General features: G+C 55.2%; 2 protein-coding genes across 3 annotated transcripts in view; one reads left to right on the top strand and one right to left on the bottom strand.

Moving 5' to 3' along the window:
• Positions 1-5385, bottom strand: part of MED24 (mediator complex subunit 24) — a 35014-nt gene extending 29629 nt beyond the window's left edge. Inside the window, exon 1 of one of the 2 annotated variants that reach the window (XM_072747315.1) lies at positions 5238-5385. The gene's annotated coding sequence lies outside the window, so the exon portion shown is untranslated. The remainder of the gene's footprint in view (positions 1-5237) is intronic. The other variant, XM_072747312.1, reaches the window with a different exon arrangement.
• THRA (thyroid hormone receptor alpha) lies at positions 4897-25770 on the top strand. Its single transcript, XM_072747316.1, has 9 exons — positions 4897-5057; positions 15629-15981; positions 18385-18452; positions 19056-19156; positions 21285-21432; positions 22066-22271; positions 23292-23438; positions 24053-24311; positions 24941-25770. Exons 2-9 carry the CDS (start codon positions 15929-15931, stop codon positions 25189-25191), a joined length of 1233 nt encoding a protein of 410 aa, XP_072603417.1. The 5' UTR covers positions 4897-5057; positions 15629-15928; the 3' UTR covers positions 25192-25770.

The raw sequence follows: 25770 nt of genomic DNA, 5'->3' as shown, positions 1-25770 counted from the left end.
GAGAAGCTGTCAACTTTGAGACTGCTCCTGACTGAGTTAGTGGGTGTTGGGTACATTTGGGGGACTATCTGGGCCCTGAGGATAGTGATATTCTGAGCTTCAACCATCCCTCTCTGGCAGGAAGCCTGGCAGATCTCTGGGGTACCTTCTTCCCACTTCACAGAGGCAGGGAGGCGGCTTTTGTAGTCAGGCCATCTGCCTTCCTTGTCCCCCCACCTCTCACCAGCAGCTCCTTTCCTAGGCTTGGCAGGGTTCCCCCAAGGACTGGACTCCTAAGGGACTACAAGGACCCCCTTAGCTCTGAACATGGGCCATCTTCAATTTCTCTGCTTTTAATGTCTGGCTTCTCTAGTCTGTAAATATCAGAGACAATTTTTCTTTCTTTTAAAAGATTGTATTTATTTATTTGAAAGAGAGAGTAAGCGAGAGAGAGAGAGAGAGAGAGAGAGAGAGAGAGAGAGAAAGAGTATGAGCATGGAGAAGAGTGGAAGGAGAGAGAGAAGCAGACTCCCTGCTAAGCAGGGAGCCCGGATGCAGAACTCAATTCCAGGACCCTGGGATCAGGACCAGAGCCGAAGGCAGACACTCAACCCACTGAGCCACCCAGGTACCCCCAGAGACAGCCTTTCCACAAACTTCCTCCCTCCACCCCACATTAGCTTCCTAGGACCCACAGGCTCTCTGGCTGGATCCTCTTTCCCCAAGGATAGGACTCTATGAAAATCCTCCTGTGGGTAAGAGAAAAGTTATCAGCATCCTCTTTGGATATAAAGGAAAACTGCCCTTCCATACAGCCCCTCTCAAAAATCCTTCTTACCCCACTTCCTCTTGCTGTCTGTTTCTTCCCCCCTGAGCACTGATAAAGGCTTAGCTCCCACCTCTGCTCTCTTAGTTCCAAGCTCCAACCTCTTCACCTTATTGGCTGGTCTGGCTGGGGAAGGGGTCTACCTGGAGAAGTGGGGCAGATGGAAACCAGCCAGGTAGAGTTACATGGCAACACTGAACAGAGGCAGAAAAGGAGCTAGGCCAGAGTGGAGGCTTAGGGTTAGATAAGAGGCTGTAGGGAATAGGGGTTTTGGTGCCCAAAGGGATGGGGACATTCTAGGTGAAAAATAAATATAAGGAAAAGTGGCAAGAGTCTAGACCCAGAAACATTGAAATACTTGGTAAGCATACAAGGTACAAAGGGTTTCAGCTCCCCTTCTCTCCACAGGGAAACTGAGTCATTCCCCTCCCCTAGCTGGAACATTTTCTTTGGAAGCTTGCCTGGGTCCCCCTGCTCTGGGGAGTTAATTGGCAGCAGAGGCATGAAGAGTTGTTCCCACATACTCATACACAGCTGGTTCCAAACCAGTTCCCTTCTCCGACAGGTCCCACATTAAAATCTCCACTTTCTTTCTATCTGGGAGAGAAGAGGATGGGGGAGAAGCCTACAACGTGGACCCACTTTAAAATAGTTCCTGGATTTCCCCTGCCCTACAGAGGTCCAGAAAGAGACAAGCCAGGACAATGAAAGGCAGAATTTGAACTAATTATTGAAGTAGCTTCCTCTCCAACACCCTGAAGGATGCCTCCCCTTTCCACACTCCTTCCTAGCTCAGAGAAGAGACGTCCTGTGATCCTGAGGCCTGGACAGTGGCAGGGAAAGGAAGCCCGCTTGCCATTTCCTTTGCACCACCACCCCTCCCTTCAGGCCCTGAGAACCACTGTGTGCTCCTGGCCTCCACACCAGCTTGTCCCATCTCCTTTCATTGGAGGGGGAGGGCTGCAGTGTGGTAAGGCTCAAACCTCTTTCTTTTCTCCATTTCCACTACCTTTTCTCGATTGAAAGATCTCTAAGGGGGAGAAACATCTGGGGGTTGGGTTCTCTTAGCTGGTTTCCCCTGCTGCTTTTCCAGAACTCCCCAATAAGTGGGGCTGTGTCTGCAGAGTCGAGGGGTATCTGCTGGACACCTCATCACTTGCTGACATCACCCAGAGTGCAGGAGCTGGAAATGGGGGAGAGGTGGGGTTACTGAGGCTTGGGCCCTGGCAATAGTTCCAGGGCAGGTTGGTCCAGGGCCTGTCCCTTGTTTCCCCTACCCCCAATTGTTTGTGGCTTCTTGGCAGGGGTAGAGGATAATGTGTGGGGTCTTAGCTTCCAGGCTTTTGGGGAAGCTCTTCAGAAAGATATTTGGATCCTCTGGCTTCTAGGGGGGACCCTGAGAAATCTTGGGGTGCTTCCTAGCAACAGTCTGAGAGGAAAGGAAGGAGGAAAGGAGAGAAGGCGGGGCCCAGGCATAGCTGCTCCGATGGGAGCCCAGAGAACAGGCTGTTCCTGCTGCCTCCTTGGCAACCAAAATCTAAGAGGGAGGGGGCCTTCAGGCAGATCCCCCTCAGAGGGTCTTTATCCATCCTTACTTGTGCCCCACCCCCCTACTATCCCCAGGGATTGGGCCCTAAAGCAGAGGTGGGGGGGATGAGAGGAGACTGCAGCCCCGGGTGGGGGTTTCCTGGCAAGGAGACAACAAAAGCTGGGGCTGAAATGACTCTGAGAGGAGCTAGAAGCTTCAAGAAATGGGGGTAGGTAGGATGAGTGGGGTGGGAAGGGGGCTGATGCAATAGCAGGCAGAGGCTATAACTCCAGACCTGGGCTTTGCTTTGGAGGCAGTGTGCCCTTGACTTTGCCCTTGCCCAGGTCTGTTACCAGCCCATATTGGGAGCCAAGGAAGAGAGGTAAGAAGAAGATGGGAATGGTAAACTTTGGTCTTTGAGTTCAAGCTGCCCCATTCTGCCCCTGAGGGAGGTCGAGAGGTGGATCAGGAGGCACTTCATTTTCTATGGCTTTGGGTCTAGGATTTCAAAAAGTCTCCCTCACCAGATATCTTTAGGGCCTTTCGTCAGAGATGTGAGGGAAGCCAGAGTGGAAGGGAGACAAAACCATAGCACTTTCGTATTCCCGCTCTGGACTCCGTCACCCTGTCCTAATCCAGATTAGTGCCAGACTTCCCCATTGCCTCCTGGTTCTGCCTGACGGGTGCAGAGTATAAATGCAGCTCATCTCATAAATGTATCCCATGCACAGGGATTCCATCTCAACTCCCTGGGCAGGCTAATCCCAAGAGACTATTTCCATACAGGAGAGAGCATGCACCCTAAGCGTTGCACATTACAGCCTTGCTCCCCCGGGGTTTCAGCCAAACATGATCATCGAGGACGTCGCATTGACCCGAAGACAGTCACCTCGCACTGCACACTGCCCTGATGCTGCACGATGCAGCCTACTGCCCCACACTGAGCTGGTGCATGTCCACTGCAAGCCCAGGCTGAACCCACAGGTTCACTTATTGCATGCTGACTCTGCACCCTGCAGGCTCCCTTCACCCACTGTATAGTCCTCATCACCACCCACTCTGCATCCTGTGGGTTTCATCCCAGCTGCCCCTCTCATCCCCAGGATTCCAAGGAGTCCCAAGAGAGGCACCCTCCTCTGCCCTCCTCTATGCATTGCAGACCCCAATTATGCTCTCCCCCCAAGAGGAGTCGCTCCAAAAGAGCTGAGGAGGCAAGAGCCTGAGGATAATATGAACAAGGGCAGCCTGACTCAGATAGACTTAGAGCCCCACTTGGCAAGTGATTCTGCCCAGTATAAACTGGGCAATTGGTAGAGCAGCTCCCCTTAACACACACACACACACACACACACACACACACACACACACACACACACACCTTCCCAAGAGCAGACTGTAGAGACTGGGCTCCGCCCTGGGAGCCAAGGGAAGGCTGTGGCCCCCACTGGTAAAACTGGGCTAATGATAGTGGGGGAACCGGCGGGACCAGGGGGGTGCTGGGGTAATTAGGGTTCTGCCTGGCGCTGGGAGATCCTGAGATGAAAGGGGCTCTGGCGTCACTGAGATGGTTTTATATCCATGAATGCAGGTGTGTGTGTATGTGTGTGTGTGTGCACACACACGCGCGCACATGGGAGGTGGAGCTGGAATGGCGGAGACCTCTCCTTTGGGGAAGAAGATCCTTTTTTTGCAGCCTGCCCCCCTCTTTAGATTGGCCCTAGTACCATTTGGATTTGGGTGGGGGCAAACACAAGAGGAAATACCACCACTGTAGGGCTGAGAGTTGAGGAGGTAGGGCAGGCCTTGCCTCCTCCCCAGCTCACCAAGGGGACCAGTTGTTGAGGAAATAGCTGGTGGCAGTGAATAGAAAGCCTATATTGAAAGAGGGTGACATTTGAAAGAGGAGGCAGTGGATCAGGTAATAATGTTAGAAATGAGAAGGGGAGGGGGTAATAGGGAGTAAACCTCCAAAAGGATTAAAAACGTGGGATGATTGAGGGAGAAAGGACCTCAGGGGTCACTTGCCCAGCCCTAACATTTTAAGGTTGAGGAAGCTCCGTCCCCGAGAGCGGTGGTGATTTGCTCAAGGTCACACAGTGAGTAACTGGCAAAGAAGGGCCCCTGAACTCAGAAACAAATTCTAAAGCTCCTAGGGCTTGGTATTTAGACTTTCTCCCCGACTTAGAAGGTGCAGGCGGCCCGTCTATATTCCCTTCTCCATCCCCGTGGTGCAAACCCAAAAACCTCCGATTCTTCCAGCAAGCCAAAGCTATTTTTTAAAATATGTCACCGAGCACCACTCCTGCCGGCGGCGCCGGGAGTGGGGCGGGCGAGTGCGAGCGGGGCGGGGGCAGAGGCGGCCGAGGGGCGGCCGGGCGGCTGGCCGGGGTCCCGGGGCGCGGCGGGGGGCAGGGGGCGGGGGGCGGGGGCCGGCGGCGGCGCGGCGGCCTGCAGGGAGCAGCCGCGAGCCGGCCGGGCGCGCCGAGCCCGAGCCCCAGCCGGAGCGGGGCGGGGGAGGGAGGAGCCAAGAGCGGCCGCCGCCTCTGCCGGAGGAGCCGCGGGGCCGCCACACTCGCCCCCCGCCCCCCCCCGCGCTCACTCGCACTCACACCCGGGCGCTGGAGGCGGGCGGCCCGGGCCCCACCGGCCCCCCATGGACGCCCCCGGCACGGGGCGCTGAGACCCTGCGTCGCTGCCCAGCCCTGTCCAGCGCGCCACGCCGAGGTAAGAGGGAGGGAGCGAGGGGGCATTAATATGCAAATGCCTCGCAATTGATTATGCAAAGCCGTGGGGCTCTGGGGCCAGCTCCCCGGCGGGCTGGGGGCGCCGGGGGTACCTGCTGCCAGCCTCGGCTCTCCCCGGCGTCCCGGTCACCCTGTCACAGTCCGGGAGCTCGCAACTTACACCCTGGGGAAGGGAGGTGTTGCTGGGAGGTCGGTGGGCCCCGGGGTTCGCCGGCAGAGATGGCGTCCAGGCCTCCCCCTCGAGGGCCCGCCCGGCCTCTGTCCGGCGCGTCTGCTGCGCACTCCCGGGCCCGGCCCCGCTGCCGGCCGCCGGAGCTCCCCCGCCCGCCGCGGTTTGTTTACGGTGCGCCGGAGGCCTGCCCCCCCCCCGCGCCAGCCCCCACCCCTAGCCTCCGAGGCAGAGGCCGAGGCCGTGGCCGAGGCTGAGTGGCCTTTGCAAAGGCGCCTGCAGCTGCGGATGGCTGTATGAGTGGGGTGGGGGTGGGCTTGCACAGGCCCCGGGAGAGGGAAGCCTCCCCCCCCATTCCACCCGCCTCCCCAATTGAGCATGGCTCTCTGGTTGCAACACTCCTAATTGCAAAAACGCTGCTTGGAGGGGAGGGAGTGTGTGTGTAGGGGGGAGTGTATTTGAGGGTCCCTAGATGATCAGGAGAGTTGAAGCTAGTGTGGTTGGGGAAGAGAGGGAGGAAGGGACCTGTGTAGTGTGCCCCCCCTGTTTCCCTCCCCTTGCAACGTGTCTCTGGTGCCCCTTCTGTGCCTGGGGCCCTCCCCTGTCCGGTGTGAAAGAAAGGCCTGGGGCGGGGGGCAGGGATGATAGGGCCAAAGGAGAGAGCCACCGTTTCCAGGGGTGGAGGTCGCAGAAGGAAAGCCAGTGGGATAGGAGCCTGCCCCTCAATGCTGGCTCTGGCCCCGGGAAGGGGAAGGGATGAAGGGGGCTGTTGTCCTCCATGAGGGAGGGGAAGCAAATGTGACATGCAGGCACAGAGATATGCCCACACAGACAGCCACATGCATGCACACCCAGGGACACCCAGGCAGACTCAAGGACAGGAGCTGTTGGACACACCCACATGGGGACAAGGGAAGAGGCAGGCTGCCGCTGCTCCGGAGAGCTCACAGGGGTGGGACACACCCACGGGAGACCAAGAGTGGGGAGACCAACCTATGCACATACCCACGCACAGGGTCACACGGAGATGCTGTCACACACAGGGGCAAGGAGGAGTCGCTGTCACCCACACAGAAAAAGTCACTATCGAATGCATGCATGAACACAGAGCAATTGCACACAGCCGCACATTACAAAAGACCCTGTCACTCACAGGCACACACGTGCTAGCATGAGCCCAGTCACCCAGGCATCATTGCCTGCCTTGACAGTGCCTGTCACTCAGTCAAACGCAAACACAGTTACACATCAACACATGTGTACACAACTTAGCAACAAGTATTTTCCTGGACTCTTACTGTGGATCTCTAAGGTTCTGGATACAACAAAACCTCTACTCCAAGGAAAATCAAATTCATCTCTGTGAAAAGAGTCCTCCTGCATAATGGTGCAACACATGCATTCACGATAATATTATCAGTCTCTATCGCTTGTCATCCCTCCACTGCTTAGGTGGTGAGCTCCTTAAGAGCTCAGAGAATCACTCCAAGAGCTCTGGATCCCACCCAGAGCCTAGCACAGGAAGTGCTCTGTAAATACTTGTTAATTGATTGACTGGGAACTCCAGACACAGGTGTGCTCATTTGCACACAGTCTCAGGGACTCAGGTGCAGTAGGCATTCACAAGGCTCAGGTCTATGCAGTCACAGGTCCACGCCCACAGCTGTGTCCAGACAACCCCCAGACGTGCACACTGTACACTGTAGCCATGCAGTCAGGCGCACCCCTAGATGCACACACAGTTGTAGATTTTTTTTTTCTCTTGAGCTTCCTCCTGTCTTCCTCCATTCTCAGCCTTTTTTTTTTTTTTTTTTGAGGGGCAGAGAAACAAGAGCAATGAGAGCAGGGTCAGGGGGGTTCCAGAGGGCCGAGTCATGGGGCTGAAGCAATGTCCAGTGGCTTCCAGCAGCTGAGATTATCCTAGCTGCTGGGGGGGAGGGGGCGGAGTTGGGGAGAGCCAGCTCCTAGGGAGCGGTCCCTATCGCCACCTTAAAAGCAAATGTGGGATCTAGCGGCTTCTGCCAGGGTCGCATATCTGAGCCTTTCCCTGAGCCTTTCCTGGGGCCATTGACTTGCCCCCAGCAGAGTTCCTGCCTCCCACCATGAGTCTGGCCCCTCTTCCCACCTCTGCCCTCCTGTCTAAACTTGGAAGCCTTCCTTAGGAGGCCGTATGCTGGTGAGTGTCTGGGTGAGCGATGTGTATTTTTGACTTGGAATTTCTCTCTAATGCGCTGTCTTTCTTTGCCCTGTCTTGCTGTGTCTGATTTTCCCCTCTCCTTGTTTCTCTGACAGTCTGGAACTCTCTCTCACCCGGTCGCTGCCCCCTGTCTACCCATGTTCTTGTCTCTGCCACAGCCTCCTTTCTCAGAGCTGGGAACTGGCAGTGATGTGCCTCATACTTTTCCAGTTGTTAATCCTCAAACCCCGCCCCTCGCCCCGCCTGCCCTGCCTCTGGGGTCACCAAGAGGTTCCGGTGGGGGGTGTGGGGGGCTCAGCTGGCTGCTCAGGACATCCTGCGCTTCCTCAGCACTGCAGCTGCAGCAGCAAGTTTTAGGGTCTGAGAAGGGGGGGACAGGGGTCAGCTACAGCACACACTGACCTCTTAGGCTGGCATGCTCAGCCAGGGCACACCAGTGGAGTGGAAGCCCCTGGTATGCGGCCTAGAGCCAGCTAGCTCCTAAGACAGCGAGTGAGGAGGCTCCCCACCACATTGACCCACTGGAAACAGTCACCCCCATGGGCAGTGGCGGGAGTTGGCAGGGCTCAACTGAGCAGGGTCAGTGGCAGTACTCACAATGGCCTTTCTCCACACCCCTGGCAGCTGAGATCCACCTCAGAGATGCCCAACAGCTGTGCCCTTTGCCCAGCCTCAGAGCCTGGTCCTGAGGGTACAGCTGCCCAGATTATGTGGGGGGCTGAGTGAGGCCCTGTCTCATGAGTGTAGGCTTCAGCCCAGAGTGGGAATTGGGGCAGGAGGTAGTGGAGCAGGGAGCCCAGAGCCCAGGGGGCACCAAGCATTTCTGGCCATGCTCCCCTCTAGCCATGACCTATTTGGATGAGGTGGCATTGGTAGTGGTTCTACATTAGATAATCCATTGGCCACTACAGAAGGGGAAGTTGAGGCTCAGTCACAGGGGAGACATAGCTGGATCAAAGAACAAGGTATTGTTCCTTTAGCAGATAATAAAATGCTTAAGAGAAGGGATTTTTTTCTTCTTTTTTGGGAGCTGGAGTGCCTGGGTTGGCAGGCCCAGCTCTGCCACTTGCTGGTTGTATAACCTTGGGCAATCAATTTAACCTCTCCCTTGCCTTATCTGTACATTGAGAATGGTAATACCTATCTCATTCAGCTTTTTGAGGATGAGAGGAGTTAGAATATATAAAATGCTTGTAAAAGTGCCTGGTGCATAAAAGCACTGTATGTGTTAGCTGTTGTAATGAGGAAGCCTGTGGGTCTGGGATCCCCTGGATTTCTTGGGGAAGCTGGGTAGAGAATTGGATCTCCAGACTTCATAGGAATGGGGTGGGGGTTGGGGAGGATAGTGGGTTCCTAATCTCCAGCCTCCTCCACCTTCATATCACATCTCTCTCCCCTACAAGTTTTTGCAAGCTGGAGCCCCTCTACCTCTGGCATGTAGAGTACAACACCCTACCTCTCTGCTGGAGACCCAGCGTCCAGCTACCTAACCATTAGTTAGTCACCCAGGATCTAGCACCAGCTGATAGATACCAGAGTCCCCATCCCTGCACCAAGGGGGCATTTGTGTGAAGGGTGGTGGCACTGAGTAAAGACCAGCGGGTGGGTGTGGCACCTTGAGGGCCAGGGTCTGTCCTGAGTTGCCTCTCTTCTCTGGTGAGTCTGGTGATGAGATTCCTCTCTCCCCCAAATCCCTTTTCTTCAGCACTTCCTCTTGCAGGTCTTTGCAAGCAAAGACCGTACAGGGATGCCCTGTGGTGGGTCACTGGGGAGCTTCAAGGTTGGGAAGTTAATCTCAACTCCAGTTCTCACGGTTGCAAAGGGGACTTGTGCCTCTTGGGGAGGGAGGCAAGCATGCTTATAGTGGAAAGAGCACTGGCTGGGAGTTGGAGGCTGGGTTTTTGCCATTCACCAGTTGCTGACTTTGGCCTGAGTTTTCCTCATCTGGAGACAATGATGCCCCCTCACTCCAAGCGAGGATAAATAACATAATGTGGCCTGACACCTGTGGTCAAACCCTGTCACGTCCTGGCTTGATAAGCAATGCCCATGGGTTCTCCTGTTCTTCTGGGGGCTGCATGCTCCAGGGTGGGGATCCACCTGCCCCCTGGAACCAGAGATCGTTCCCAATCTCTCACAGAGGTATCTGAGGCCAGTGTGTGGTGGTGATGGTGGTGGCAGTGGAGGCATATGGTTTTCAGGCATAGTGGGTTGCCTGCCCTCCTCCCTGGTAGGCCAAGGTTGAGGTAACAAAGGGGGCCTCCTTCTAGCGTGTCTTTGTAGGAAGTGGTCCAGAGGGAGGGGACAGAAGTTCTCCCGGAAGACAAGGAAAGCAAGGTGGAACTCACTGGTGCCCAGGAAATGCTATGGTTTGGTCCCTTGCTCTGAGGGTGAGCCCTCAGTCTGGGGACAGGGGACTCAGGTTAAAAGTTAGGGCCAGAGGCACAGCCTCACCCCCAGCAGTGGCAAGGAGCAGCCCCAGCCCACCTCCCCTCCTTCCTCCTGTCTTCCTCTTGCAAGGAAGAGATGAGTTCTTGGCTTCCAGAGCCTAAGCTGTTTCATTTTCTCTTTTACCCAGGCGCGTGGGCGGGGGAAGGGGAACGCGGACCCGAGGCTATCGGCTATTGGTGGCTATCGGCGTTTTTGTACACATCAGTGAGTGGGTGTGTGGTGCGCGCATCCATGTGTGCGTGTTTTATGCATGTGTGGGCTGGGGAGGGCTCTGAATATCTGCTGGAACCGGGCGCCGGGCTCTGCGCATGCGGGGTGAGTGTGTGTGTCTGCACGTGTCTGTGTGTGTGCCGGAGACTCAGCTGCATTCACTTGCTCGCGCGCTCTCTCGCTCTCTCCTGCTGTCTCTTTCGCGCGCGCACACGTACTCACACACACACAATTTTCAATCTCTCTCTCCCCTTCCCTCCCTCCCCTTCTCCCCCTTCTCTAGCGCTCGCGCCGTCTCTTTCTCTCTCCCCCCTCCCTCCCTCCCTCTCCCTCCCTCTCCCTCCCTCTCTCCCTTTTTCACTCTCCCTCCCTCTCCCCGCCCCCTCTCTCTGCCTCTGCCAGTTCTGCCTGGGTGGGGGCTAAGTCCCGCGTCCCTGGGGTGCCTGGGAGAACATCCCTGCCTGTCTTTGCGCCTCCACCGTTCCCTTCCCTCCTGGGCGATGCTCCCCAGGGCTTGCAGACAACTCTATGGCCTCCTGGGAAGAAGAGAGTGGGGAAGGGAGGACCCCAAGCCCGGTGCCCATGGTGCCATCTGCAGCGAGTGCCTTGGCCCCGTGACATTCATGCCTCCAGCATTCAGCTGCCCTAGCTCCCAGCTCCGATTACCCTCCCCGGCTGGCTGCTGGGGGTGAGGGGGGCGGGGAGGGGGGGAGAATATGCCATGCCCAGCTTGGGGGTGCTCCTAACTGCCTTCTTGGCTACTTGGATCTCCCGCTTCCGTTCCTGTTCCGGAGGGGAACTGGGACAGAGGCAAGAAGTTCTGTGGGTTGGCAGGGAAGAGGCTAAGCTCTGGAGCGTGGCTGTGGGCGTGGGGAATGGAGTTGACCTCTAGACCTTGGGCACCCACCTTGATACCTGACTGGAGCTGGCCTGTGGTGGGAAGGGGGAGAGGAGAGCAGCAGGTGGTTAAGGTTATAGGGGTGGGGGGGTAGGATGCACACAATCTTTCCAGTCTTTGATGTTAATACTGGGCATCTGGCCCAAGTCAAGGCTGCTGTTTATGTCTTTCTGTCTCTGATCTGCAGGGGGGGAGTTTCCTGTTATATTCTTTGGGGGGAGAGGATCTTTTGTTTAAGTAACCATTCGCCCCCCATGTCATATCCCCTACCCCCATCTCTCATTCTCTAGCCTCCAGGGCCCCTTGGTGAGCTAGGAGAGCAGGCTTAAGGGTCACTGCTCTTAAGTTCCAGAATTCCATCTCAGGGGGCCAGTGAGAGCCCACCAAGGAGTGCTGCCTCCCTCTTCTCTTCCCTCCTGCTTGCCAAGCTGGTCTGTGTATTCCTCTGCCATCTCATTCCTGCCAAATAGTACCTTTCTTCCCGCCTTCACTCTCTTCTCTTTCCTGGCACAAGTCTAACAGTGAGTTGGGTGGGGCAGTCCTACTCAGTCCATACCTGAGAATAAAATAGGGTGACCTGGGAAAGTAGAAAGAGGGTCCTAACCCTAAGAGGTGCCTACCTACCCTTCCACACGGGGGCCTGTGTTGTGCTGTAGCCTTCACTCTCACCAGACTTCCCTGGGGCTATTGGTGTTCGTGGCTGCCCGTGGGAGCCCACGTTGGCACAGCGGTTGTGTGCACACAGATGCCTGTGTTTGCCTGTGCATGCCCCTGTGTATATTTGGGCTACAGTGGCCACCTGGGCCCCTTAGCATCACCCTTCTTGGCACCCATAGTGTGGAGTCAGGGTATCGATGCCAGGCTATGGGGGGGGAGTACTGCCCCCCACCCTAGCATCAGGCAAAGGGGAAGGGGAAAGGGAGGCGTGAACCTACCCACAGCACTATTAATAACCCACATGCCAGGCCACCAAGAACCAGCTGTCACCGTGGAAACCATTTCTACTCCCCCCCTCCCCCAGCCTCTGTGGGGTGGGACTTAGGCGGGGCATGAAGCACCCCCCACCCATCTTTCTTTGTTACCTTTCTCTCTTTGTCTCCCCTCTCCTTCATTTGTCTCTCCTCCCTACCTCACCCCTTCTGTCCCCCATCCCCCATCTCATTGCTGCCTTTCCCTCTACTTCATTGTCATCCCAGCTCGACCCCCCCACCCCTGCCCATCTCTTTGTTCTTGCCTCTCCTCATCTTTCTCCCCCTCTTCCTCCATCATCCCTTTTGCCCCTCTCCTCCTCCTCTCTCTCCACTTTTCTCAGCCCCCTCTATACATGTGTGTCTCTTCCTTCATGGTTGGCAAGGAGGAGGGCTGGGCTTTCTCTAGAGCATTAAGGACAAAGTCCGAGGGCCCCACACAGATGGGGCCAAAGCCAAGAGCAGACACTCAGAGGAATCGTGTGTGTAGAATTTGGGGCCAGATTCTGGGGGCAGAGAGGCCCCTTGGGCCCACAGGACTACAGAGTGGGGCAGCCCAGCAGTGGGAACCTGGCATGGTGCCCATGGATGCTGCATTGGCCTCTTGTCTCTGTCCCCCTCCACACCCCGTTGCAAAAGCACTTAAGCTTAATGAAATGCTTCCCCCTCCGCGGGCACCTTGCCCATACTGCCACCCAACAGCTCTTATCCGACAAAGAGGGAGTGGGTGGCCAGCCCACCTGACAGGTGGGTCTTGCCATCCGGCAGTCCAGTCTAGTCTCAGAACCCCACAGCTCCACCTCCCCTTCCTCAGGCTGAGCCTCCACCTCTGCAGGCCGAGTGCCAGGAAGGAGCTTGGGGAATTAAGCTAGACTCCAGGAAGAGGGAATAGAGGCTGCCCTGCAGGGTGGACATCCCTACCTCACCCCCTCTTCCCGGCTGAGCTTTTCGTTCCCACAACTAACCCAGGCTCACATGCTATCCACCTCCCTGCATGCTGGACCCTCTGTTTGCTCTTAAGATGTCTCAGAGGTCCAGGTATGTCCCTAGAGCCCAGGGGTCCCCAGGGGTTCTCCAGGCTCTTGCTGGGTGCCACGTGAGGGTGCCCTGAACATGAGGGCAGCACCTTGCTCCTCTGCCCCTTGACAAGGGTCAGCATGGCCAGGGCACCAGAGCACCATTCAGCTCAGCACAGAGGTGGGGCTCTGAGAGAGAGAGCTTGACCCTCCCCCCAGCAGGCACGTGCAAGCCCTTGGCAATGCCCAGACACATTTGGAGTGAAGGCTGGGCTGGGGAGGAGGAAGGGAAAATAAACATGGTGGCTTAGGTTGGCACTACCCCAGGTGTGCCCTGTAGCGACTGGCAGTGGCAGGGAGCAGGAGGAGGGGGTCCTTTGGAGCTTTGGCCCTAGGCAGGAGCTGTCCCGGCCCTGTGGCTGCTGCTAGTGTTGCCCGCCTGGCCTGGCCCCCAGCTGCTAATACCCATTCCCATATACCCTGGTCCTCTGGGCCTGCCCCCAGGGCCTGCTCCTGGGGGCTGCCCCTCTCTCAGCATGCCCACTTCTGTGCTTGCCTCCTCCCATCCCTGGGGGCGCTTGGGCCTCCGGCTGGCGAGTGGATTTTTCCAGCTTCTGTAAACAAGTGGTGGCAGCGTGCCAGGTGGGCAGGAGACAGGCGAGGGCAGCACCGCAGCCAGGGTGTGCCAAGCACCGAGGCACAGCCTCAGGGGGGAGACAGGGAGACACCCAGACCCAGAGAGAGAGAGAGAGAGACAGACAGACACATACACACACACACACATTCAAATGCAGACAGGCGACCAAAGGAAGCCTCGGAAGCCTCGCTGGGGCGCAGATAGAAGTGGAAACAGAGGTGACGCAAAATAGCCCTTACTTGTGCAGTCACACCCCTACAACTTCCCTGGCCCCCTACCTCTCAAGTAGCGGGCCCCAGTGCCCAGTCCCTGGGCATCCCCACCCACTCCTTCTCCTCCCCCTACCTCTACCCCTTAGGGCTGGCTACGCCATTATAAATTTATAACAGGAATTTCTTCACAAGCCAAGAAAAACTTGACCTACTTTCTTGACGGCTCCCTGGGCTAAGACTCCCCGCTCATTGCCCCCCCCCTCAGTCTCCTGTCCAGCCCCTAGTGCCCAGTCCTGGTCTGTGGGGGTAGCAGAGGCACCATGGGCCACCCTTCTGTGCTCCTGCCATGTTCCTCCAGCTGGGGGCTCGGTGGGGTGCAGAGGCCCTGTCCTGTTGCCCTGCCCTGCCCAGTGACCTGACTTATCTCTGCCTCCCCTCCCACCCTGGCTCCTTATCAGTTCCTGGGGGTGGGGCAGGGGGCCCAGGGGTGAGGTGTCTGCTACTGCAGCCACGTGATGGAGGCCATGTGTGGGGAACTGTACCCTTTGTCCCCCACTCACATGCCCACACCTGCCTGTGTGTGCACAGGCTGCAGTATGCCTCAGGTCTGTCACCTGTGGTCAGAGGGGCAGTGTGGACAGAACGGTGGGCCCTGGGCTGGCACTGCCCTGGACCCCAGCTAGTGGAGCAACACTAGCGTTGAGACAGCCTGTGAGGTTCTAATCCCGGAGTCACCTGCTTCCTAGCTACATGCATGGGAATGAATGATCCAGCCTGCAAATTCATCTGCAGAGTTCTGATGCCCACCCCGGAGGGGGCATATATTATGTATTCAGGTGGCACATGTTGGTTTCCTTTCCCCTTTCCCTTGCTGTCCTGGTGGGTGGCAGCACACTTACGCCAACTGGGAAGTCTGATCCTCAGGCTGGGAAGTGTGATTTGGGACCTTGGACAGGAAGTTCTGGAGTCCTTGGGGGACTGGGACTGGGGAGTCATAATTTGGTCAGCAGCAGGGGGGATGTCAGCTCCCCATTATTTTCAACATCTCTCTCCATAAAGGCACTCAGGTGGGGGTTCATGATCGCTGGATGTTGCCCCCACACCCCATGCTTCCTTCTTGAGTACCCCCACACACACCTGGGCTGAAAACTGCTCATTTTGGGTCTCCTCTTGCCCTGTAATACTGATAAATCTTATAAAAACTCGACGAGAGGGGTCGAGTAGCAATAGCTAACGATTAATGGGTGCTTTGTCAAGGGCCAGGTGCTTGATTGAACATCAGGATTGACACATGGGAGGGCACCTGGGTCGCTCAGTGGCTGAGCATCTGCCTTTGGCTCAGGTCGTGGTACCAGGATCCTGCGATCAAGTCCCGCATCGGGCTCCCCACAGGGAGCCTGCTTCTCCCTCTGCCTGTGTCTCTGCCTCTCTCTCTCTCTCTCTCTCTCTCTCTCTCTCTCTGTCTCTCATGATAAATAAATAAAATCTTTTTTTTTTTTTTAATAAATAAAATCTTAAAAAAAAAAAAAGGATTGAGACATGGTACGTGATCACCTCATTCTTTTCCTCCATACCTTCCCAGGTCTGGGGCTTAGAACGGGTATCTCCAGTCTTGCCTGCTGCACCTGTTGATCTAACAGATTGTCCCAATCCCCTCCCTGTGCTTGCCCTCCATGCCCCCCACCATCTTTTTATGAGCCCCCAAGAGCCCAAAATGTTGCCACCAAAGGAATCCTATCTACCTACTCCTACCATGGCCCTGCCTTATCCCTGCTTCTCTCCTCTCTTTGCAGGGACTTCTGGAGAGAACAAGACTCTAAAGCTACTCCCCCAGTCCAAGACCCCTCCTCGGACCCACACCCACCTTGCCCTCAGCCCTACCACCTGCCACTCCCTGGCCCCTCTCACCGCCCGCCCCCCTTGGGGCACAGGGCATGGTGTGAAAGGCCAAGTGCTGAGGCAGGCACCATGGGTGCTGTGCCCTAGGGCCTGGGTGGCAGGGGGTGGGTGGCCTGTGGGTGTGCCGGGGGGGCCATTGTGCCCACCCCAGTCTCTTGGCGTGCTGGAGGGCATCCTGGATGGAATTGAAGTGAATGGAACAGAAGCCAAGCAAGGTGGAGTGTGGGTCAGACCCAGAGGAGAACAGGTAATGGGTCTGGCAGCCAGGTCATGCCAATTCCTAGGCAACAGGCATGTTTACCTGGCTGGGCAAACGAGAACTGAGCTTGGGCTTTTTAAGCACCTTTGGAGGGATGGGCATGAGACCAGCATATCTGCTGCTTACCTTTGCCCAGGAGGTGAGGTCATGGCCACATGTGGCAGGGAATTAGGCACCTGGATTGAGAGATGTCCATTTCGGAGGGGGGAGGTGATGCAGAGCGATTACAGCAGCAGGCATGTGGCTCTTCTCTTGACAGTGCTAGGAAATTTCACATGCCCTCCCAGTGTCCCTCGGCAGTTCTCACCTGAGCATGTGGAATGCAGACAGCCTTGCCGTTTTCCTATTCTTCCTACCAGACTACTGTGTGGTCCAGAACCCATGGTGCATGGGACATGACATTTCAGGGCACATGCACCAGTGACTGTTGGTCACGGCCCATGCTTATATTTGGAACCTATTGGGAGCCCCACAAGCTCTTCCTTGTTCATGGGCAGGAGCGAGCACTGCTGTGCGACTCCTCCCAGGAAGTGGAAGTGAATGCCAGCTCTGAAGGTTTTACTCAACACGTGGAGGAGGAATCAGCCCTGTACACACAACTAGGGATGGGTTACCTATTATCTGCATTGCCCTTGAAGAGGCCAGAGGGTCTCCACTTCCCCCATCAGCCCTAAGTAGCACAGAGCTCTGTCCCAGTTGGCATGATGCCCCAAGAGCTGGGTACAGCCTGTGCCTATGGCCAGGGAGAGGGTGGGGGTGAGGGTGCTCTGGGGAGGAGTGTGGCCGTTGCCTTGGAGACCAGATCTTGAGCCAAGAGGCCAGAGGCTTGGCCAGGCAAAGCCTTGGGGCCCAAGTCTAGGTCCCTGGAGGGATGGAGGAAGTGGATGAAGCTGGCAGTTGTATAGGACACCTCAGGTATCCCTCCCAAAGCCTCACCCCAGAGGGCCTCTGAAAAAAAGATCTGGCCTGTCACTGCATACCTCTCACTTGCAGCCTCTGTACCTCCCTGCTCAGACTTATGTGAGTCTGGGAGAGTCTGCTCCTAATTCAGAGAAAAGTAGGAATGCAGGTTCCTGGTCCCCAGCACTACCCTCTTTCCCCCATCTTCCTCCCCTCCCCCCATGTCCGTGCGCCACCTTGTGGCTGTCCCTGGGACTGCACCCAGAGGCTGTGAGCCATAATTGCTGAAAACCGCCAGCTCAACTAGGGGCTGGAAGGCCTGGAGTTCTCCCACACCCACTCCTACTGGAGGCAGGAGGGAGATCTGAGCCTCCAGTGGTTGTAGAAATCAGACAGGGGTAATCCCCTGGGGGCCTAGAACACAGACTTGTCTGTGACTGTGACCCTGGCCAAGGTCACTGTGTCAGTGTGTTGGGAGCCGCATCAGGCTCTGGGGGGAGGAGCCCTGCAGTATGCCACATGCAGGGTGGGTGTGGGAGGTTATACAATCCGAGCATGCATGTAGAGGCTTACATAATCTGTGTGTGCTGATGTTATGTAACACATATGGGCAGAGGCCAGTGACATATATGTGCAGTGGCTGAGGGTTGCTGATACCTTGCATGGAGGGGTCCAGAGTCCTTGTCCTGGCTCTGACTCCAGTGCCCAGTGTCACCAGGCCACAGTGGGGCTTTGGTTTGTTGCTCTGTTAAATGGAGGCCATGAACAGGGTGACTCTGGAAGTCTCTTCTTATTCTCATATTCCAGGTTCTAGGTTCTAGTTGCTAGGCGCTATATGTTTTCAATACTATGGTTATTCACCATGTGTGCATGACCTGGAAATCAAGCAACATGTTCACTGGGGGGAGGGAGATGGTATTATTAAGTGTCTCTCCAGAGGGTTGTGTAACAGACGGGCATATCCTAGAGGTCATATAATGCTTTTGAGAATGCCCAGAAAATTTCATAGATATATAGATTTTGTTGCTTATTTACTATGCTTAAGTTTATACTGAAGGCTTAGTCATTCAGATGTGCTGGTCTTATGTTATGTATATCTGGGTGCTCTAAAGGTTATATAGCTTTAAGCGTGTCCTGAAGATTCTTTCTGCATAGGTGTCATGTATTGAAGGCTTAAACGTATGGATATCTTGTGGATTATGGGTGTTCAAGGATCTATAATGCGCGTGTGTGCATGTGTATGCACGTGCATGTAATGTGTGTTTGGGCCCTAGAACGTGCCTGCGTCCCAGCCAAGCCCTTTATCTCTCTCCTCAAAGCTTCTAGATAGCTGGACCCTTCTCAGTTTTGTCACCTGACCTAGGGGTGGAAGTAGAATGAGGACACAAGATGGAGGGAGTGGGACCTGGGGGATTATATAAACCTATTGGATGAGAAGGGGGCTGCCCAAAGAGACTGCTCTGTGATTCTGCCCACTTTGCCCCCATCCAGTGCCAGGTCACCAGATGGAAAGCGAAAAAGAAAGAACGGCCAATGTTCCCTGAAAACCAGCATGTCAGGTGAGCCTGGCTGTGTGTGCCTTTCCTCCCCACCCACAACCCCACTAAACCAGGCCAGGGCTCTTTCGGGGCCTGAGCATGGACCAGCAGCTCCTGTGTCCCTTGGGGAGAGCTTCCTAGAGGGCTTGGGACCGACTTGTCTGAAGGTTAGAGGGGTGAAGAGGGCATGCCCCAGCCTTTGAGGATGGATTAGGTCAAGAAGGGCCTCTTCCCTTCTCCGGCAACCCCCTTGCCTGAGCCCCACCCCCCTGCACCCTGGAATCAGAGTCTGGGCTAAGGAGCCAAGGGACTGTATTTTCCAGAGATTAGCTGCTGACATGTGCTTCTCCTGCATTCCCCCTCCCCGCCCCTCAGATGCAGCAAGAGAAAATCCCCAACTGGGCAGTCGGAAGAACTGGGATTCTCCATATTCTTAGGGAAGGGGATGGACAAGATGACCTCTGACGTGTCTCCAGGATTCTACCTGGACACAAAACCCTTCAAGGAGGCTGGGCTAGGGGATGGGCCAGGAAGGAAAAAGTTGGGGGAAGAAGAAAGTGTAGGAGCCTCTCTGCTGGGGGCCCAAGCCATGCCTGCCTGCCTGCCTCCCTTCCTCCCTCCCAGGGTATATCCCTAGTTACCTGGACAAAGACGAGCAGTGTGTCGTGTGTGGGGACAAGGCAACCGGTTATCACTACCGCTGCATCACTTGTGAGGGCTGCAAGGTATGGACCAGCCAGCTCCTGCCCCTCCCCTGCCACCTGAGCCCCCATCTCACCCACCTTAAGGCCCTCAGCACCTGGCAAGGCCAGCCCTATGAACATGTCACCTAAAGCCCACCTGTTGCTCCACCATTGCTCTCTCTCATTCATTTGTTCATGCACAATCTCTGCTCTGCCACTCATATGTAAGATGCCTAATTTCTCTGGGCCTCAATTTCTTCATCTATAAAATGAACATAATCGTCCTACCTACTTCAGAGAGCTGTTGGGAGAATTAAATGAGCTAAGTCATGGAGAGTATTTAATAACAGTGCCAAGCACATAAGAAGCGCTCAATAAAAATCCCAGCTATTGTCCATCCATTTGGTGTATCAGCTATGAGGGATGTCATATGTGCCCTGCCCTTGGGCTGCTCGTGGCCTACCCAAGAGAGGCACACTAGAAACAAACATCATTTTTCAAAATGTGGTTCAGGGGTTCAGTGCAGAGCCCCAGATCCCATTCCAGCCCCACTCAGTCAGAACTCTTTGTGGTGAAGCCTCGTGGACTCTGCCTTGAAACTGGTTCCCTGGTTGCTTCCCTTGCATCTAGAAGGTTGAGAACCAGTGCTGGGGGGGGGGGGGGGCATGGTGGGATCCAGAGTGGGAGAAGATGACAGAGTGTCCCTGGGCAGACGGGACAAGGTCATAGACTTGGGGAACCTTAATTAGATCTCACTTTGCTCATTTTAACCTGCTAGGGTTTTCCAGGATCATCACCTCATGAAAATGTAAGACCTTCCAAGAAACAAAAGTATTTAAAAATATGTTAAGGCTTCCAGTTTCTCTCTTTCTTGGTATCAACCAAGCCAAGAGCACCCGGGATTTAGCATCCTGTAGCATTGTTCATGGAAGCAATACAAATAGCGTAACATAGAGCAAGGATCCTCACCCTCAAGGACAGCAAAGTCCTAGAGGAGCATCCCAGAAAGACAGAAATGCCTTGGCCCTACCCCCAAGAGAGTCTGATGTTGTAAGTCTAGAGTGAGACCCAGGAATTGGTATTTTTTCATAAGTGCATTAGATGATTTCAATGCACTGCAGAATCTGTGAACTCGGACCTTGTGTCCCATATGTCAGGTCCAGTTCTGGCTCTCCTGCCCATTTAGCCAGTATTACTTTGGGCAGATTGCTTACTCTCTCCAAACTTCAGATTCCTAGTCTCAAAATGGGTTCCTACCTCATGGGGTTGACACAGCATCAAATATGATGCACCAAAAAACAAAACAAAACAAAACACCCCACAAATGCTTTAAAAAATAAACAAACAAATGCTTTTAAGTGCCTCATAGCATTCAGCACATGTTAATTCTTGGTATTATTACTGCCATCTTGATTCTTGAGGTTTTTCCTTTTTTTTTTTTTAATTTTATTTATTCACGAAAGACACACACAGAGAGAGAGAGAGAGAGAGAGAGAGAGGCGCAGAGACACAGGCAGAGGGAGAAGCAGGCTCCATGCAGGACGCCCGACATGGGACTTGATCCCAGGTGTCCAGGATCACACCCCGGGCTGAAGGCGGCGCTAAACCACTGAACCACCCGAGCTGCCCAGGTTTTTCCTTTAAAACAAAGATGAAACCCTATATATAGAATTAAACATTTTCTTTTAAAGCTGGTAGGGTCCACATAGTGCCTTTTCTTGATTTTTTTTTTTATCCCCTGCCCCATTTCAAGAATTCCACCTGCATGAGCAGCAGGCACCATGTATAGGAATGGTTTGGGGAGGTCAGTTTTATTTTCAGAGTTGGTTAGCAAGATGGAAAATGAGATATCAGTTGGACTTCCAAAGCTGCTCTTCCTTCAGGCGTCATAGCACCTGACACCATCCCAGGCTCATGTCTCTGTACTGTGCTCCTCATCCCTACCCCTGCCACCACCACTACCCACTTGCCCCTGCCCCTCAGCAGCCTAGGAGCTGAGGGCACATGTTTCTATGGTCCTTTGACCCAGCCAAGTGATCTTGGGCTTGCTGGTGTCAGGAGGATGCCAGGCTCCCTCATTAATCCCCCCACACCCCAGTGGACTGACTGCATGGTTGGTTAGGGAAGGGGAAATCACGATCACTCCATGCTTCATCTCCCTCCACCCCAGGGCTTCTTTCGCCGCACAATCCAGAAGAACCTCCATCCCACCTACTCCTGCAAATATGACAGCTGCTGTGTCATCGACAAGATCACCCGCAACCAGTGCCAGCTCTGTCGTTTCAAGAAGTGCATCGCCGTGGGCATGGCCATGGACTGTAAGGGGTTGCAGGGGGCAGAGTTGAGCCAGATGGCTGCGGGTGGGGGTGATTTCAGGTATGACTACTTTCTGCCAGGGAATCCTCAGGACGCTCAAGGCAGAGTGACAGTCCACATCAGGCTGATGGCGGAATGAATGTTCGGGATCTTGGTCCCTGCTGCCCTGGGGAAAAGGAAACAGAGGATCTCTCTTTGAGCCCTACATGTGGGCCCCAGTGCCTACCTGCCTTTCAGCACTCCAGGGCTTTAGAGAGAGTTGTCAGGTAGAAAGGAGTCCTGAGCATCCCACCCTAGCACAGGGTTCTTGACTATAAGAGAAGGTACCCCACTTCTGGGTGAGAGAGGGCATCTTGCATCGGCTAGAGATCAGATAGCAGGGTCTTCTAGTAACCAGTTATCGGAACCCTTTAGACCAGGATATGCGAGTCACCTGGATCAGCTCAAATTAGCATTGATGTGGTCCCACTGATTCTCATGATCCCAGACTGCGCCACCCAACTGCTAGGTGATTTGGGAAGCCACTTAACCTTTCTGGCCCTCAGTTTCCCAACCTGTACATTGGGAGGAGTAGTTTCTGAACAGGTTGCGGAGAGTGCCATGCAAAGGGCGTCGTGTCTCTCTGCTGTTGATAGTGGTTCTAGATGACTCAAAGCGGGTGGCCAAGCGCAAGCTGATTGAGCAGAACCGGGAGAGACGACGGAAGGAGGAAATGATCCGATCACTGCAGCAGCGACCAGAGCCCACTCCCGAAGAGTGGGACCTGATCCATGTTGCCACAGAGGCCCATCGCAGCACGAATGCCCAGGGTAGCCACTGGAAGCAGAGGCGGAAATTCCTGGTAAGGAGAGAGCCCTCCACCTCCCCCCCCACCCCACCCCCGGCCCCGGGAAGAGCTGCAGCCAGGTGACCAGGAGGGAGAGTGAGTTCAGAGTCTTGCCTCCTTCAGGAAGCCTTCTTAGTTTAATCTGACCCAAAGCTGATGCTCTCTACAATTTGGCAATCCTGACTCATACACCTGAGTATATGTTGCTGCTGTCTGAGCATGGCCTATTTCATCAGACTGGGGGCTCCATGAGGATAGGACCTGGCCTTCCTCCTTGAATTTCCAGAGAGCAGGGGCAGCTGCTGCTCTTTTCCCTGCCCACAGTGACTGGAAAGAGATGGTGAAGACTCAGTTATGTAACAGCATTTCGGGGCCCCTGATGGGTGCCAGGCATTGCGTTAGGCCCTGGCAAAACAGAGTGCTCAGTGAATGGTCAGTTAGGGAAGAGATGAACAGTTGGTTGTATATGGTGAGTAAAGGCAGAAAACTGGTGTCTGGTTCCCGGTGGAGTGTGCCAGTGGGTGGAACAGTATACTGTTCAGAGCACAGGCTGCAAGACCAAGCATATGTGTGTATAATGGTCAGGAGTCGGACTGCCTGAGTTTTAATCCTGGTTCTGCCACTTACTAGTCATGTGGCCTTGGGCTTATTATTTAGCTACACTATGCCTCAAGTTTTCTCATCTGTGAAATGGTGGCAAGTAGAACATCCTCCTCATAAGGTAAATGAGATATATAAAACATATAGCCTGGTGTCTCCTGTATTAAATATTCAGTAAACATAGCTTCTATTATTATGTTATTATTTCTACTACTGTTATGATCATTGTTATTATTAGCCGACTTGGAGCTCTGGCTCTGCTCTGTTTTCTGCCCCAAGGTGAAGGAGAAGCCTTAGGTCCTGGATGGGGCCTTCCCCACATACTGGTGGCCCCTCTTCCCCAACCTGCCTTGGAGCTCCCCCTGGTGGGCAGGCAGCCTCAGTGAGAGGTTGAAAGGGGTCTGCAGCCCCAGCTGACTCCTTCTTCTTCTTTAGCCGGATGACATCGGCCAGTCACCCATCGTCTCCATGCCGGATGGAGACAAGGTAGACCTAGAGGCCTTCAGCGAGTTTACCAAGATCATCACCCCGGCCATCACCCGTGTGGTGGACTTTGCCAAAAAACTGCCCATGTTCTCCGAGGTGAGTAGCTGATGGGAAGAGGCATGGTGCCACACTGGAGGAAAACCTGGGGCTGCTCCCTAGGTCACTTGGTGTCAGCACATGCTCATCTGAGGTTCTCTGGACAGGGAGCGATTCCTGTAGGTCAGCACACAGCTAACACACACACATACCCAGTGCCTATAACACACACACACACACACACACACACACACACACACACACACCATGCCTAAGGAACCAAAGGCTCCAAGTCCCCAGCCTCCCCAACCCTTCCCTACCCCTCTCCGCCCACATCTACATAGCCATCCTGGCTATAGCAGCGTGAGCACCACCTCTGGGCACAGACTGCCCTCCTAGCTGTGGGATCTTGGCCATGTTACCTACCCACGGACCTCATTTTCCTCCTTGGCAGTGGGATGGAGCTAATGATGGGAGGTAACTCACATAGGTGTAATTGTGAGGTTTAATGGCTTAGGCCATGCCCATGGCCCCAGAGCAAGGTTAGCCGCTTGGAGTACACCTTACTGGCTGAGGCCAGTGGTGACCTCCTGGCTCACAAAGGGCACCCACAGGAGACACTGGAGGAGAGGGAGGGGCATGCTGAGTGTTCCTGTGGCCCTGCCACTCTGCAGCTGCCTTGCGAAGACCAGATCATCCTCCTGAAGGGGTGCTGCATGGAGATCATGTCCCTGCGGGCGGCTGTCCGCTATGACCCCGAGAGCGACACCCTGACGCTGAGCGGGGAGATGGCCGTCAAGCGGGAGCAGCTCAAGAATGGCGGCCTGGGCGTGGTCTCTGACGCCATCTTTGAACTGGGCAAGTCACTCTCTGCCTTTAACCTGGATGATACGGAAGTGGCTCTGCTGCAGGCTGTGCTGCTAATGTCAACAGGTACCTGCCTACCAGCTGGGAGGGCTCAGAAGCTTCCAGGGGCCCAGAGGTTGGGTGGGCCCTGGGCACATCACACTCTTCTTCCCTGACCCCTATAGTTTTTCTCTGCTTCCCTTTGTCACTGAGCCCATTCTCTGTCCCCTGTGCCCTGCTCTGTCACCAATACCCCCTGGGTTCTGATGTCCAGGCCCATCTGTTGCCTGCCCATGCCTCCTCTGTTCCTCGTCCCATCTTTACCCCGTTCTTTCTCTCTGCTGCCCCCCCCCCCATCTGTTCTGTTGCCTGGATTCGCCTTTGTTCCCCACCCCCCAGCCACCTTCCATCCCTCATCCCTCCTCAGTGCCCAGTCCCCTCTCCCTGTGCCTCCTCCCCTCTGCCCTTCCTCCCACCAGCCCTGTCTCCAGGTTTCCCCTCCCTTCCCACCTCTCAGCCCCTCTGTGGTCTTTATTCGTTACCTCTTCAAGCCCCCAGCACCCCAGCCTCCTCCTCAGCTGGGCCTCTGGCTCCAGCTCCAGTGAGTGTACTACAGGGGGTTTCTCACCCTTCCCCCGCCCTGGCTCCTCTGCCTCAGTCTCCCTTCGCTGGCTCAAACCCCCCCCCCCACCCTGCACGTCCCTCCTTCCCCACAGATCGCTCGGGCCTGCTGTGTGTGGACAAGATCGAGAAGAGTCAGGAGGCATACCTGCTGGCGTTTGAGCACTACGTCAACCACCGCAAACACAACATTCCGCACTTCTGGCCCAAGCTGCTGATGAAGGTGACTGACCTCCGCATGATCGGGGCCTGCCACGCCAGCCGCTTCCTCCACATGAAAGTCGAGTGCCCCACCGAACTGTTCCCCCCACTCTTCCTCGAGGTCTTTGAGGATCAGGAAGTCTAAAGCCTCAGGCGGCCAGAGGGTGTGCGGAGCTGGTGGGGAGGAGCGTGGAGAGAAAGGGCAGAGCTGGGGGGCTGCGGGAGGCCCCCCACCCCTCCTCTCTCCTTCCTCTCCCACACACCCCCCTCCCCGCACTGCCCATCCCTCCTCAGAACCTCCAGCCCTGGGACAGGGCAAACACATGAACTTGCTATGAAAAGGACAGTGTGGGAGGTTGGGGGGCCGTGTCCTGCACTTCCCAGGACCCTGTCCTCTAAGAAGGTAGGGGGAGGGAGGGACAACCAAGAGGGGACAAGCCATCTTGACCGTAGGGGATAGAGGAATGTGGGGTGTGGGGGGGATGCCCTCGACTCAGCCCCTACACACACACAAGAGAGAGCTCCCTGGCCCAGTCCCTTGACTGAGGTTCCCCCCCTCCAGGCTAAGGGCCTCTCTGCTTCCCCAGATGCCTGGGTGCAAAGAAAGGCTTGGCTTGGCTCCTCCCCCTGGAGGTTAAAAATTAGTCATTCTAACTGCACTTTGGAAACCAGGCAAGGGGAGAAGATAAATGAAGAAAAACTAGACAGAAAAAAAAAGAAAAAA

The sequence above is a fragment of the Vulpes vulpes genome, chromosome 2 (assembly GCF_048418805.1).
Source record: "Vulpes vulpes isolate BD-2025 chromosome 2, VulVul3, whole genome shotgun sequence".
NCBI lineage: Eukaryota > Metazoa > Chordata > Mammalia > Carnivora > Canidae > Vulpes > Vulpes vulpes.
This window is presented reverse-complemented; position numbering and strand designations above follow the sequence as displayed.

Bases quoted from the DNA above. Each gene is read 5' to 3' on its own strand.
- THRA (XM_072747316.1), top strand. From the start codon at position 15,929: ATGGAACAGAAGCCAAGCAAGGTGGAGTGTGGGTCAGACCCAGAGGAG. The intron at 22,272-23,291 runs GTAAGGAGAGAG...CTTCTTCTTTAG, and splicing joins AGCAGAGGCGGAAATTCCTG to CCGGATGACATCGGCCAGTC. The intron at 23,439-24,052 runs GTGAGTAGCTGA...GCCACTCTGCAG, and splicing joins AACTGCCCATGTTCTCCGAG to CTGCCTTGCGAAGACCAGAT.